Below are 16028 nucleotides of genomic sequence, written 5' to 3'. Positions count from 1 at the left end.
AGAGGCTGTTTTCCGATCAGCAATTCCCCAATACCAGGATTCCAACAAGCAGCTCCAACAATCTTCAGTGTAGAAGTTTTGGAAAGAAGAAACTTTTTATAAAGGGAGGACAAAAGGAGCTTCTAGAGGGAAGGCAATTTAATTTATTTTAACATGGGTTAAATTTTCAACAAAAAACAGAAGATGTTGCCATTTTGTTCAATAAGTCCAAATTGTCTTAGATCATGGTGGATAAAAATATACTTAAGATAGTATTTTTGTCTTTATACTAAATAGAGAAATCCTGATTGACCGCAGCATTCTCTTTCACCGTATTATCGACTTCACACGTCTCATAGAGTGACTTTGCCTATGTAAATTATTAATAAAAATCAATGTTAAGCTGTTTCAAGTTTTTTTTTTTCCAGGTAAATATTTTAGCAGTCCATCATAACTCAAAGCTTTCTTTTTAAATATTAAAAGCCAGACATAACTGGAGGAACCTCTTGTGATATGATCCACCTCTATGCAAATAGATACAAATGATATATAATCCGTTTTACAGGGAGCTCTGATTTCTACCCTGCAGCAATCTTAATGCAGATAGGTACTTTGGTTTGGTTTTCTACCCATCATATGAATTGGTTAAAATTAGCAGCTCAGAATTTTCTAAAATTGTTGATTAGAAATCAGCCACAGACTCCCTGATTGGTTCATCTCTAAAAAGCCAATTCTAAATCTTTTCTTCTTCAGTTTGTTTCTTTGCATTTTTAACTGGACTAATTCTAATCCAATGTGAAACATGTGGGGACAAACGCTCACCTCAAAAGAACTATTTCAAGCAACATAAAAAAGATAAATATGAGGTAAAATAATACTTTGATTAAATATTACTCTCTTTTTGCCTTAGTATTACTGACCAACCCTCCTAAAAAATAGTAACTCTGACCTTCTGTGTCAACAAAGATCCCCCTTTTATAATATATGAAAACACCAACAGTGGTCTTATGTTTTTTAATATAGACAACCCTACACTTTAGAAGCACAGTCTGGATGCATCACTGGGTGGGTCAGACTGTTAGCTTAGAGGTGGAAACAGTACCGACCTGTTAGATTGAATCAGTTACTATAGCTTCCCTGATATACATAGCACCTTTCAGCTACATTCATCCGTCTTTCACTCCTCCGTTCTCTGACAGGTGTGCGCTCACACACGCATTTTATTGACATCAACAAGTCGAGGCATATTGCAGTTAAGCATGCTTTCAATCTGCAACTAAAGTCGCAGTGGCCAACTCCATCATGCATTTTATACCCTAAGCCAGGAACTCAAACTGAGGCCAATAATAAATATTAAACAGCTTAGGTTTACTGCACATTTCTCTCCTAATCTCTTTCAGCTTGAATGCAGTATCTGAAATTAAAATCTGGCTGAAATCCACATAATGTTAGCATTTTAAATTATTTTCTCTTGCATATCTATTGTATCAGAAAATGCCTTTTTATGTTAACCATCCCAGCAAGCAGAGTCCACCCCCCACTTTTTTTTTCTTGCCATCAAACAGCTTGAGGGGCTGACAGGATTTTTAGCAAACAATTAATACAAAGAGGTACAGATATAGAGAGGAGTCGCATGGACTGATTTTATTACAGCATTTCCTCATAGAAGAGCAGGTAGGCCTGAGAGCTGAGTACTCGGGACTCTGGTACAGTCTGAACTGTGGTGTCACTGACATACACCCACTGGCTCTGGGAGCTGCTGCAGGCATCTTTTGCACCTAAAAACAAGAAAGAGCGTCAGAATCACGAAGAAATAAAAATCCAATCTATAATGAGACATTAAAAAAGAAAATAACCTAGAAAATCAAAACAGAATAGGAGAAAAGAACAACCTCAGGCTGATATCTAACAGGTTTTAGTCGAAGTCTAGACCTTTCCATGCTGCTCTTTAAAATTAAGTTTTTATTTATTGAAAGTTATCCAGACTGTCCAGGTCTAATGTTTACCAATAATTACCAGTCAGTGTAAAATGAGAAAGGCAGGGCACTCTGCTGAGATCTTAAGATATTCAACGTGAGAAACAAGGTGTTGACATTTATTCATTGAGTCTGGAAAGGGTCACCAAGTTATTTCTACAGCTCTGAAACTTTGGGGAACCGAAATGAGAGCCAATACATGCAGCTGGAGGAAAAATAAATATGGTGTATAGAACTAAACTGGGGCCATAAAGTTTGTTAAAAAAATTGGAAAATGAAACATTTGGAAACTGAAAAAAACAACAACTGAGAATTGAAACTAGAAACACAATATTTAAAAATTATTTTTAGATTTAATCTTTTTTCTTTTACAGTTTCTGATTTTTTTTTTGTTTCAAGCTAATTGTCCCGTCGTGAAGGGGTGGGGTTTAAATGAAATGGGGTGTGGATTAATGATTGAAGGCTTGGGAGCCTGTTGCATTCAGGAAATTTGGGAAATTATGGTAATTAAAAGTCTGGGCAGAATTTTCAGCCTGATTTTAGAAATATTTTTTGTTTTTAGTTAAAAAATGTTTTTTAGATTCAACAATTCCATTTGGTTTAAAAACCTTTTTCTTTAGTCTTCAAATTCAATTTTTGGTTTTAAGTTTTATTTCTTCGGTAAGAAAAAAAAACAAATTTTGTTATATTTTGCTTTTTTTAAAGATGTTTTTCATATTTTCTTCTTTTTTTTCTTAAGAAATTTAAATGAAAAAAGTTCATGTTTTTTTTTTTAAGTTCTGCTTTTTAGATCAGAGTTTTAAGATTTGCATTCTTCTCTATTTGGCTTTTAAAGATTAAATTCTCTTCTCTTCAATCTTAAAAAAAGAATAAAAAATGAAAAGACTTGGGAAAATATGTAATAAATAAATACATTTCTGGATTTATTTAGTATTTTTTAATTTTTTATTTGTAAAAACATGTTCTTTGCTTGCAACAATTATCAAACAAAATTCACTCCATAAAGAGGCAATTACTTTAACAGAGAACTATATATGGATTATTAGGAAACCAATAACTGATAATAAACTTACTTGATTTATTAAACAGCTTAGATAAAACTTTGTCAACATAAATTTGTGTAGTTTTAATTCACAAATCTAGTTCTTCTAGTCACCATCAACTCACAGAAGCTTAACGGTATATTACTGGCTTTATCCAAACAAACTGAGGCCTTTTTTCAGACTTGTTAGGATTGCTGAACAGCTGGGAACAGATCAACAGCAGTATGGCTCCTTCGCATCACAGGGTTCTGGTTCTTCTACATTATTACAATAACAGTGAAGGAAATAATGGCAGATATCATATTTTATATTTGGGGGGAAAATGCACGAGGCAATATAGAAAGAAAAATACAACTTAATTATAAAGAAAGTATTAAAATCAGGGGTTAATTCTTACTTAAAAGCCTACAATTAAGACTTTCTAGCTTTAGGTCATGTAGAAAAACATACGCTGTTCTCAGAAGTTATCAGACTAATAATCCAAGTTAAAGACTGAAGTCAGAATCACTTGAAGGAAACCTTACAGCCTCTTCATTTCTATTTCGATCACCATATTATGAGGCGCCATTAAAATGCCATGATTTAAAAACCATGTTCAGACACTTCAGCTGCTTTATTTTGAAAACGATGCAGTACTGCTATAATCCACACTCTGGAGTAGAAAGAAGATGGACTGTGACAGAGGAGCTGTTGTTCATAGCTCTCATCCACACTGCAGTCACTATGACCTCTTTATCCAGAATGCATCAAGTCTTAGCATCAGTTTGCTAGCAGCTGAGATGCGTGCTTCTTTGTGTCTTCAAAGAGTTATCCATTGATCTGCACAGTTTATTTGGGCAAAGGAGCATTTTATCTTTAAGGTGAAACCTTTGCTTCACTGCTAAACTTCCACAGACAAAGACCGACTAAAACGATGACAGATTGTGAGGAAGCGACTCCCTGACCTGACAGGTTCTTGTGCCGCTGTTCTGTTCTCCTCTGAGGGGCACGGACTTTCACATATGCAGTGTAATGGCCGCCCCGCATTGAGCCGCTGTGTTCGACGATCCCATAGAGGCTGTACATGACGCGCCCGCCGGCAGCCAGGTTCTGGAGGTGAAGGAGGAGGAAAACAGAACGTTTCCAAAATTAAATCTTAGCAAAGACACGGGAGTAGGTAAACCTACAAGACTAAAATGGGAATCACGTCATTCATATGATAATGGAACATTATATTTATATGCCTGAAAACCAGTGGAGCGCGCTGAATACACAATTTTATTTTCAGTGACAATAAAAACACAGCAGGGCGGTTAGATGTGGATTCACACCATTTGATTCCAAGTTAATATCAAGTTTCTAAAAGAACTCTAAAGGACAAAAAAATCTGCAACATACGTTTTTTTTCTGGGTATTTTTTTTTTTTTTTCAGTTTAACAACTTTAAAAGAGGCAGAAGAATCAAGCTGGGATTAGCAAACACTGGTAAACCTGCCCCTTTGGACAGATTTCAGTTTATGGTGAAGCCCTGTCTGTGCTCTAGTTGGATCAGATTGGATCCTATATACACAGAATATAAAATAAATAGTAGTTTTTTTTGCAGGTTACCTTAAATCGTTCCATAATTTTCCAGTTAGTGATATTATACACAATCTGGACTTTCTTTTTCATCAGCTAACTAGTGTTAAAGGCCATAGTATGAGTTGTACCACAGATGGATGTGTGGTGGCGCTAATGAGCAGGACTGGGATCATCATAACTGTCTGAGAGAGTGGAATAAACTTAAAGGAATACATTTATTTTATTGTATTCTGCTTTTTAAGTATGCTTTTATTTTGTTACTTTTCCTATCTGTTTCAAACTTCCATCTTTTTTAAAACATAAACTTTCCTGGATTTTTTTTTTTTTGAGCAGCCAAAACCAAAAACTGGCAAATGGGAACCTTTAACATACCTTTTTATTTTTATTCATTGTGTTTTATTTGTATGAATACCTTGAGCTGGTAGTTTAAAAGCATCTATAAAACTTTTAATGTGTAAGAAAATGTACATTGTTTTCCCAAATTCAATGAGTTTATGAACACCTCTGAAGTGATTTTAAATAAAACATATCAATAAAATACAAACAATAAGTAAAAAACAAATGGCTAAACTCAAAAGGATCTCGGATCTCTTTAATTATTCCTCATACGATGCTTGTTTTAGGGAGATTTTTTATCTTGATTTTAAAAAGACACAAAAAGAATAAAAAAACCCAGAAAACTAATCCAAAATAAATGTTTTTTGGACAAACCTCATCTGTAACTCACGTTAAAATAAAGTTGATAGATCTAAGTGAATTAAAAATAGATGTTTTATTTTTGAACAATAGGGGGATGTCTGATAAATCTTGTGTTGTTACCATGCAGGATGCAGAGCAGAAGGGGGCCAGATCCAGGAGGAGAGGGAAGTCGACATGGCGGTTCACCTTCCGCAGGTTCATCCCTGCCTTTACACATTCACAGAAAAAAACACAAAAACCAATCCAGCATTGAGATCCATACCAAACATAGCAACAGACTGAACGGGAGCTGTGAGGCTGCCTACCTGGTGGAAACGTTTCAGATGCAACGTGATCACAGGAGGCAGCAAGGATATCAGCATCTGTTTCCTGGCACTGGTGTAAATCTTCTCTACTTTCTTATCTATGAAGTAAAACATAGAAGTTAGATCAGAGCTTACATTGACTTTACTCCATCTATAAAAGAGTCAAACTGAAGTGGATTTTCGGATGTACTAAGTGTGAAAAACTGCTTTAAACTGGATATCATAAAGGGGACGGTGGGTAAACAGGAAGTGAGTTTTTCTGAAGAATGTCAAATAAATTCAAACTTGGTCACATATGTTCAACCAAATCAAACTATGCGACTCTGAACACATTGATCAATAGATCAGATTAAAGGATGCTTTTGAAATTTTCAATTCAATTCAATTTCAATTCAGTTTATTTCTATAGCGCCAATTCATAACACACGTCATCTGAAGGCACTTTACAGTTCACCAGATCATACAGTCAGATTGATTCAAAGTTTTCTATCTAAGGAAAACCAGTTGATTGCATCGACTCACTGACTTGAAGGCAATCCCTCACACTTAGCATGCTTGTAGCGACAGTGGAGAGGAAAAACTCCCTTTTGACAGGAAGAAACCTCCAGGAAGAACTGGGGTCATTCTTTACCTCTTTTCTCCATTTACAACAGGGAACATCTAACTATTTGGTAAAAATGCACCATGATGTACATTAAGGTCATATCAGTTATCAGTTATAGATTCCTGCGGTATGTGTGTGTATCTCTATATAATATACATGTAATATATATAATATATATATATATATATATAATCCTTCGTCATCTTTACTGTCAAAAGGCTGCAGCCATGTCCCAAATTTCTCGTTTTCCAGCCATTTTTGTTGAAATTAGCATTTTCCCATTCTCTGGCTTTTTCTCCTCCTTGAGCTTCTTTTCCAAACATACTGCTAAACAATCAGCCGGGCAAACATGCGGAACCAGTTATATTTGGTATAATATATCTGACGAAACTGTTTTTATAAATTTTTTTTTTTTTCAAATAAAGCATTTTAAATGCCACAATAATCACATTTAATTAATTTTAATTCCAATTAAGGCCTTAATTTAAAAAATAATAATTTAATGATTTTTAATGACCCGCAGAAACCCTGATGTCTGAAAACAGAGTAAACTAATCTTAACCATTTCAGTGAGTGATTGGACAAGTGAGTTGCTATATAATCATGTCGATGTGATTATGCTTTTTTTTTATATAATAAAAGAACATTAAAGCAAATTAGATGCATCACAGCTTAATATTACAGCCTTCAACTGGCTATCAAACAGGTATAAAACTGGAAAACGAAGCTTTGCAATAGAATTAAACGGGGGGACTAATTCCAGATAGTATAATCCAAGTATTTCTCTGTAGAAAAACAGCAAACTATGCTGGTAAAATCAGTGGCCCTGCGCCATCGTCTCTCTTCTCAGTCCGCCCACTCTGCCGCTCCTGAATGCCGTCACGTATCCCGTCCCCACAACACAGAGAGTGACGATAAAAAGTAGCTCTGATTGAGCTGAAGTAGATTAAAACTAACTTAACGGCCCTAAAAATATAGAAGGTTCTGGTACATTAATGGTAAATATCTATATTTATGTTTTTTGGTCTAATATCTAAAAAAAAATCCTCTGATTTGTCTTTAAATATGTCCAATTTAAAGACGATCTTTAAAGGCTGCAGTGTAACGCCCATCTGCAGACAGCCAGTGCTGACTGGCTCCTCGCCCTCCAAACATGATGCTGGGGCCCGGCTGCCTTGCCTCACCTGTGGAGCCACTTTTGCGTAGCTGCTTCTGCCTTCGCTCAGTGCAGTTCTCACAGAGAAGCTTGTTGTTGCCCATCAGCAGTTCCACTGACGTGAACTGGTGCAAGCAGGACTGGATGGAGCACTCCTTAGAGGAAGGAGTGTAACTGTGGGACAGAGCCTGGAACGCTCCCTGGTGATGAAGATGATGATGATCACGGCTTTGATTTTCTCCCTGCTCCTCCGGTGAGCAGTGAGTTGAAGCGTCCGTCGGAGAGAATCCCAGGTTGGCTTTGGAAACGGCGCTGACCAGCTGATCCACGGCGCCGCAGTGTTTCGCGGAAGCCAATGACGACGCAGGAGAGGAAGAAGAAACAGGGGTAGGCGAAGGAGTGAGAGTGGATGTGGACGATGGAGTGGAGGTGTGACCATGACTGGAGACCCGCGGGGCCCACTCGCTCTCAGAGGCCTCGCTGTCTGCGTCGTTACTACTGTCCTGAGCGCTGGATTCTCTCTCGCTGCCGTCCGACAGGCTGCCTGCAGCCGCCATTTTGCACACAGACACTCCACGTGCTGATCCGCCGGCCGCCGCCGCCTCCTCCTCTGTTCGCTCGGCACCACAGGCTGCTCCCTTTTCCTCCACACAGCTGGAAGACCTCCTGTTGAGTTTTTTCTGTAAGAGAAACAAGACATTATATTTAAAAAGCACAGAAAGAGAGAACATCTTGGCTGCTGCTGCTTGTTCTGCACACCGCCCCCAGATACGCCGACTGCCGTCAGTGTAAGAGAGAGCAGTTCTTCAATGTTATGATGTTCAAAGCAAAGTGAGTTTTTTCTATAAAAGCTTGGCAGAAAAATGCTGAATTGGGTCAGCTACAAGTTAAACAAAACTCCTGAATGAAAGGGAGCAGATAGAATGACCTGATGATCTTTGTTCCCCGCACCTAAAGCAATACATTTACACAAATAAATAAGTTATAAGTTATAAAATGAAACAACAACAACACAATAAGCATAAAATATACGTCTAAGAAATCCTAAAACTATTTGTTGATTGTAAAGCTCCAGAGAGACTGTTTGCGTCTGCCTCACCGCTCCGCTGAGCTTCCTGGAGTTCTTGTTGACGGAGTTCGCTGCAGAAAGAAGCTGCTCATTGTGAGCCGCAACACTGTCCTGCTCCCGGCTGCTCTTCCCCAGACGACCAGGGTTGGAGGGTTTTGATATCTGATGAGGAGAAAAACTTAAAATAAAGTCTGTGAAAGCATGCAGAACAATAACTGTCAATGGTATTAAACAGCAAACACGTCTTTTAGATCCTATTTAGTGATCATTCTGCACATGCTCACCCTCTCCTCTATGATGGGTAGAGAGATGTCTATGAAGGCTTCCTTTACTGTTGAGATCTGAAAATGAAAGAACACTAAAACTCAGGTTTTAAAATCTGGGAGAATATTTTCTTCTTCTTCGTTGTTAAAATGTTTGCATAATAATTTCTAATTTCAATAATAATCTCTATTTCAATTTGGAAAACAAGATGATTTCATGTCACTTAAATCTTCAAAATTTACCTTTACTACATTTAAACCAACAGAAAAATTTATACACGGTAGAATTCATAATAGTTGTTATGATATTGAGGACATGATTATGACACTTCCACCACCGTGCTTCATAGCTAGAACAAGGTTTGATTTATGCCAAACATCTCCCAGTTTTTCTTCTTTACATTCATCGATCCAAAGACGATCATTTTAAAAGTCCTGGGATCCCATTTATCAAAGACAGTGTGGAATCTGTAATAAAATTGTTTGTATGCCCAAAAACAAAAAATAAAAAGGTGTAAATGTTAAATATATTTCAGAGTAAATAAACCACACCCTTGATGGATAAAGGGTTGATTTACACTTTTATATCAATAGCAGTTAAAACCTGTTTTAAGGAGAATGAAGGGCATCAGTGTGATAGGTGATCTATATATTAATGGAACTTTTGCATCTTTTGCACAGTTACGTTCTGAGTATAATCTTCCCCCGTCGAGTTTCTTCCGTTATCTGCAGGTTCGGGACTATGTTAGGAAAAATTTATCGGATTTTGGAACTTTAACAAAACATGAAACCCTGGAGGAAATAAATAAATTTGATCCTGTCAGTCGGGTGGCAGTATCTCACTTTTATAAGATCTTTAACAATATATGCGTAGACACAACTAGGATTAAAAAGGCATGGAAGGATGAGTTGGGGCAACAGTTATCTGAAGATCTGTGGGAGGAAGGTTTGAAAAGTATTCAATATTGTTCAGTCAATGTCAGACACAATCTCATACAGTTCAAAACTATACATAGGCTCCATTATTCGAGGGAGAAACTGAGCACTTTCTTTCCTAGTGTGTCTCCAATGTGTAATCGCTGTCGGGTTGCTATTGGTCACCTGACGCACTCCTTCTGGTCATGTGTTCAGCTTCAGTCATTCTGGAAGAATTTTTTTATTTTTTTTTTTCAGCAGCTTTCAGAAAAAGATGGGATCCAGATCCTCTTATTGCCATCATCGGGGTCTCCAGTGCTTTGCAACCAGCCACTAAAAGTGAGAAAATGGCTGTCTTGGTTGGTAGGGTGATTGCTAAAGGATTGATTTTGAGATTTTGGAAAAAGGACTCTGTGCCCACATTTGATTTGTTGTTGGGAGAACTAGCAAACACTCTGCATCTGGAAATACTGAGACACTATAATGAAGATAAGGTCGATGTGTTTGAGAAAATATGGGACCCTGTACTATAATTCCTTCAATGAAAAAGTGATTATGACTGACTCGTCACTACTTAATACCCTGTATAACTTTTTCATGTTTGTGGAATGCTTTGGATCAATGTATGGTGTTTTCATCATGTTGTCTTGACTGTGCAAGTGTTCTATGATGTGCTGTTCTGTGAGGGTAAGGGAAGGGTGGGGATTTGATCTTTTATGTAAATTTTTGTATATTCATCTGGAAAATTTAATTTAAAAAAAAGAAAAAAAAAACTGTTTTGAGTTGCCTGAAGAGGTTTTGGTAAACTTTTAGCATAGAGGTAGACTTTGCTGGTTTAAAATTATGATTTAAAATCCTAGTCCACAAGCATCCTCATTCACATTTTCATGTAAATTATCACATTGTGATAGGCTATATGTTTACATTATTTGTTGGCTGCATCTAAAAATATCAAAGATATTTTCAATTTAAACATAGATATGGAATAATAAAATATAACCTACAATAACTTCAATTAAATCATTGTACTTGGCCATCAAATCAATTCAGTTTAGTCTGTCAAATTAGCTGCCTGTAGTGTCTTTAAATGTCCAGCAGGTGTCAGTATTCTGTGAGACAGTGTCAATGCAGCATCAAGGCATTTTGCACCATGTTTTTCTCCCACGCTGTTTACATTTGATCCCTGCTGCACTTTATGGAATGGAAATGTTCATTTCACTGCAAAGCTGCTGCTCATTTACTGTCTGAAAGCTGTGCAAAACGAAACTCTGTTTTGTTAACACTTTGTGTCAAAAATGACAATGAAAGTTGTCTAAGACTTAAACTTCAGCTGTTAAATGTAGGATCATTCATGACTGAGAAGGAGCGTTCGTTTCTCTGCTCTTCTCTCTCTTCCTCCACACCTGGCGCTCTCCTCCTGCAGGCATCCTCTTTATTTTTCACGGTGGCATTCCCTCTCCTTCTGTAAGTGCCTGCTGTAAACGGCTGGTGTCAGAGCTGGTCCTTGAATGCTTTTTTGTGCAAGTTTTTCTTTGTTAATTTCTTTTCATTAACACCTCACGTATTTTGTATAAGCTTTTTCCCAATTAAATGATCAACATTTATTTATTCATTTTTCCATGTGTATATTAGTTTAGCAGGCGCAACACCTGGTAAAGAAGCTAATTACTTCTTTTTAAACAATCTTCACAGGAAAATATCTGAAACAAAACAAGCCTAATGAGGAATGCCTGCGCAGCTGGGAAACCTTCAGCAACAATTTAAAACTACAAAACTAAACAATAACGACAGGAAAGAGTTTACGACAAACCCTGCAAAGTTTCTATACCAGAGGTCACGGATTAGCGGACCACGGTCCAGATCCGGACGCACCTGCTGGCTCATATGGACCCAACCTGATTTAAACAATTTAAACATTAAAGCATGTTGTCCGACGACAGTGTCTAATTTCACTTGTGCTGCTTCTCGTGTTAATACGGTAAAGCCTTCCAGAGCTTCCAGGACCAGGCTACACGTGATACAAATTAGCCAATGAGCTGCTGTCAGTCTGGGTTGTTGCTGCTGTTGCTACTTTTAGACACAGCAGGCAAACCTGTGGCAAGCCGGGCGATGGGGAAGAAGGAGAAGACAACGAGAAAAAGAGAGCAGAGGAAGTGTGGGCTGCTGAAAATGCTGTGATGAAGTGGAAAAGTGAAATAGTGTGCTCAAAGATGACCCTGAACATTTAGAGGATGTTTGGATCAACCTGCTGCTGTGAAGCAGGATTCTCCACCATGAACAGAATCAAAAATAAATACGGATCCAGGCTCTTAATGAGCTCCTGATATGGGCTTTAGAATGGCTTTTATACTATTGCTGCTGTTTATTGCTTTTATTGTAATGTCTATACTTTATATTTATCTTATCACTGTTACCTGTCATGTCCCGCACTTTATGTCAGTCTGTAAATGTCAGTATATTTGCATATTTCTTGTATATTTGTATATTTCTAGAGAGAAAACGTAATTTCATTTCCCTTGTATGTCTTGTACATATGAAGAAAGTGACAATAAAAGCTGACTTGACTTGATTTACACTACCCTTAAAAAACCGTGCCGAGACCGGTCCGAGCTCAGTAACTGAGATAACTTATCGTGTGTAAATGAAAAGCAAACTGAACTGAACCGAGCTAGACACAACCGGACCGCCCTAACTGCAGACCAGTTCCAGAGGTGGGCTCGGCTCGGTTCTCTGATAACAAGAGCGCATAAGCAGAACGCATCATCTCCGTCTGGCTGCACATCCCAATTCACACTCCATACCAGTAGTTGGCGGAAATGCCCCTCCAGAAACATAAGAAGAAGAACGACTTCTTCTTCAACTATAAACAACAATCAAAATCTTCTATACGCAACATTTTAAATAATGGCATTTTAAACAACACCAAAGTACAGCAACAACAATCAAGCATAGCTTTCTGAATGTGACGGGCGCCGCCATTTTGATTTGCTTGATTCCCTCCTTCTTCCTCTTCTTCTTCTTGTGTTTTATGGCGGTTGGCAAACAACTTTTGGTGCATTACCGCCAACTGCTTGATTTCCTCCTTCAATACTGGCAGTAATACCGCAGATCGTCACTAGGAGGCGAGGAGTCGAGGAACCGAGATAGCGTGATGTGTAAACGGCCGTCAGATCCGAGCTTGGCCTGGTTAACTGATCTGAGCTCGGACCGGTCTCGGCATGGATCAGTTTTTCAAGGGTAGTGTAAATGCGGTATTTGTCTCAATTCAAACCCAGGTTTAAAGCCTTGCAGGGCAGCCTAAAGCCCACTGCTTTCATTAAGACAGAAAAAAAGAAAGAAACAAACAAACGGTCAGTTCAGGTGTTTTATAAATTATGTGGATCAGGAAATTGTCTATATACCAAACTGAATGATTGTTGTTCTCTATCTCAAAAAACACTTTAGATTTTAAAATGGAAAAATTTGCTTTTTTCTTCTTCTTTTTTTTTTTATATATAAATTTTTATTTTAAAAAGTCAATGCATAAAATGGATACATAAACACCTCATTTTATTTCTGTTAAATTCTGTTTAAAGCAGGGGTGTCAAACTGATTGCAGAAAGGGCCGTGTGGCTGCAGGTTTTCTTTTTAAACCAAGCAATAGCACACCAGAATCCTGTCATCTCACTGAGTGAGTCCAATCTGAACATGATGACTTGATGAGATGAACGCAGTCTGGTGTGCTACCTTTTGGTTGGAAAGAAAACCTGTAGCCACACAGCCCTTTCTGGAATCAGTTTGACACCCCTGGCTTAAAGTAACAGATTATAATTAAAAATGTCCCCGGACCTTTACTGGTTGATGATTTTCTTTAATCCGACCCCGCTGATATTTAATTGATTACTCCTGGTCTAAATACATTATGGCTGCTTCTGTTCTGCTAAGCAAGCTGAAAAGAAGTATCCTCCTATCCGCCTGTTTGGCTCTTTATTTTTTTTTTACTTACATGCTCGCACTCTTCACACATTATTGTGTTGGTAAGCTCGCCTACAAAGATCCGGTCAACAAAGGTCATCTTCACACCTTCTTTGCCATATGCTGATGGAAACAAAGGAAAACATACAGTTTTAGTTAGCATTTTTTTTATATAAGTCAGTTTGCCAAAATAATTTTCTCTAAAATGAACGTATCGACACAACAAAGAAACCTGACTGGGATAAAGAAAGGATAAAATGTCTTGTATATGAATCAAGAACTAAGGAAGACGATGAGAAAAGCAGAAATCTGTTTGTTCTCTTATTTATCAACCATCCTCTGACTCATATGCATTATCATTTACCACCACAAGGTGGAGCTATTGCTATGGACATCTGTGTTGAGCTGTTTGTTCAACCTTTGACTTGGCGCTTGGTCTCCTCATCAGCCGTCTTCTCTGTTGGATTGTTGAAAGCCTTTAAAATGGCTGCTTTCACCCTCTGTGGGGAAAAAAAAGAAGATGTTCAGGAATGTAAACAATGAGGAAAAACTGAATGGTAGGGTTCTTCTTCCTGTCTGGGTCGACGCAGCGGTTGGGGGTTTAATTTTCTATTTTATTTATTTTTTTATTCATCCATTAGTGGAATATCAAAATCTCGCCTGCAGCTGAGTTTGACAGGTATACCAATTATAGGCATCATTAGTGCAAAATAATGATTGTGCTTGTCTATAAATGTTAACATGTAAATCTCCTAATGAACTGTGTGTGTGTGTGCAGGTTTTACGCAGGGGCCCCCCTCATCCAAGGTGACATGGTCAGTGAGTGTGTTGGTGAGAGAGCTGTGAAGAGGAACAGCCACTGTAAAGCACCAATCAATAGATAATTGGCCGTAGTCTATGTCTGAGTCATGACCATTCAACCCCCATTGTCCCGGGACCAACGCACCCAAATGGCTATTTAGGTCAGAAAAAAAGGCCCTGTTAATCCCAACCCGGCCAGCAAAGTCCAACCAGGCTGTGGCTCGCCTGCTAATTAATTACCAGTAACCCCCATGATCTCTGTCCCTCCCCAAAGTAAAAGGGTGCACTGTCCCAGAGAGGATGGGGCGGAGGGAGGGGTGGTTTGGTCCGGGGGAGGGTTTGCTGGTACAGGGAAAAGGCAAAGATGAAGGAAAGAAGGCCGGATGATGCCCGAAGAGAGGAATACTTACCATCTCTGTTAATTGGTGATAACCGACCGCTTAAATTAGCATATTCAGATCTCTGATCCTAATGGGCCATCAACACAAACACTTAGGGCTATCTGAAGCTTCATGATGTTCAGGGGGGAAAGAAACAAAAAAAACAAAAACAAAAAACACCTGACTCTTTCTGATCTGCACACACAAAAAGTGTTTTTGTGTGTTTTATTATTTCCAAACCGAGGGTTTGATTCCACCTGTGATTAAATCACTGTTGGTTTTGTAAAGAAACAAAAGTCGCTTTCAGGAGGTTGGCTTTTCTTTAGAAAACAAAATGGGATAAAACGTGTTCAGCTGAAAAAATTTCCACAATTAGAGGTAAAACGACGCTGGATCTCTGCAGCAAAAATTAGTTTCTGTGCAGATGAATAGAAAAGCTCCCCCCCCCCCTTGTGCTTCGTTGATTGGATTGGTGGTGATTGTGTGTGTTTGTGTGTGCCGGAGGGGCTCTGGGTGACCCTCCAGCACAATGGAGCGGCCCTGGAGCTCATTCAGCAGCTGTGGGTTTCCCAAGATCACACAATGATGCCGGTAGTGCCACTTGCAAGTCCCCTAAGTGGCACAACTGTTGGCGTTCACAAGTTTGAATGGAAGCAGGGGGAGCCCACCCTGTGGCCCCTCCTAGGCCCGAGGCGGACGGCTAAACACACCCGCTAACTTCTCCTCCTTGGTTCACGTAGTCACTGGTGGGCCCTCCAAAGAGCTGCTGTGGGGTCTCCTAATTGCTCTGTGGAGGAGTCGAGTAAGGGAGGGAGGGAGGGAGAGGGGGCTCTATGTTTGCCAAAAAAGCAGAGCGGCCATCACCTTCACAGAGATATTTTTAATCACATCAGAAGAAAATCCAAATATTTCGAAATAATTAAAAATAAAATATTCTGCATTAAATCTCTCAGCTAAAGGTCGGATGTGTTTCACCAACTAATTAAATAATCCTTCAGGCCTGTACCACCTCTGCAGGAACAGATACTCTACATCCTTCATCCAGTACAGAACTAAGTCTGAGCAGAGCTTTTTAAGAACTTCTAATTTCGGCAGTTTTTTGTGGTCTTTACTCTGAAAGACAGTCGGCATCAGCGTATGCTGATAAATGCAGGTTTTTAAACACTGGAGATTAGAAGTGTGCCAAACATTTTTCACTATTCTGCTGTAGGGAAAACGCAACATGTTCTTAGATAACAGTTTTTTAAAGGGGCCTGGTTGCATTCTGTCTGCATGTTTGTGTCATAATATGTTAATATACAATATATAGCAAGCACTTGTGGGGT

At 38.6% G+C, this 16028-nt stretch overlaps 1 protein-coding gene across 2 annotated transcripts in view; it reads right to left on the bottom strand.

The window, feature by feature from the left end:
• Window positions 1-404: 404 nt before the first annotated feature.
• Window positions 405-16028, bottom strand: part of usp45 (ubiquitin specific peptidase 45) — a 53868-nt gene continuing 38244 nt past the window's right edge. For both annotated transcript variants that reach the window (XM_015403887.1, XM_015403888.1), the window contains exons 10-18: window positions 13941-14022; window positions 13554-13645; window positions 8675-8731; window positions 8421-8552; window positions 7350-8001; window positions 5562-5659; window positions 5377-5463; window positions 3943-4087; window positions 405-1757 (exon numbers count right to left, since the gene is read on the bottom strand). In XM_015403887.1, the coding sequence (XP_015259373.1) occupies window positions 1627-1757; window positions 3943-4087; window positions 5377-5463; window positions 5562-5659; window positions 7350-8001; window positions 8421-8552; window positions 8675-8731; window positions 13554-13645; window positions 13941-14022 (1476 nt within the window). In that variant the 3' untranslated portion in view covers window positions 405-1626. The remainder of the gene's footprint in view (window positions 1758-3942; window positions 4088-5376; window positions 5464-5561; window positions 5660-7349; window positions 8002-8420; window positions 8553-8674; window positions 8732-13553; window positions 13646-13940; window positions 14023-16028) is intronic.

This window comes from Cyprinodon variegatus, unplaced genomic scaffold, assembly GCF_000732505.1.
Source record: "Cyprinodon variegatus isolate N-32 unplaced genomic scaffold, C_variegatus-1.0 Scaffold1588, whole genome shotgun sequence".
Lineage (NCBI taxonomy): Eukaryota > Metazoa > Chordata > Actinopteri > Cyprinodontiformes > Cyprinodontidae > Cyprinodon > Cyprinodon variegatus.
Note: the sequence above shows the minus strand (reverse complement) of the source record. Positions and strands in the feature narration are given on the sequence as shown.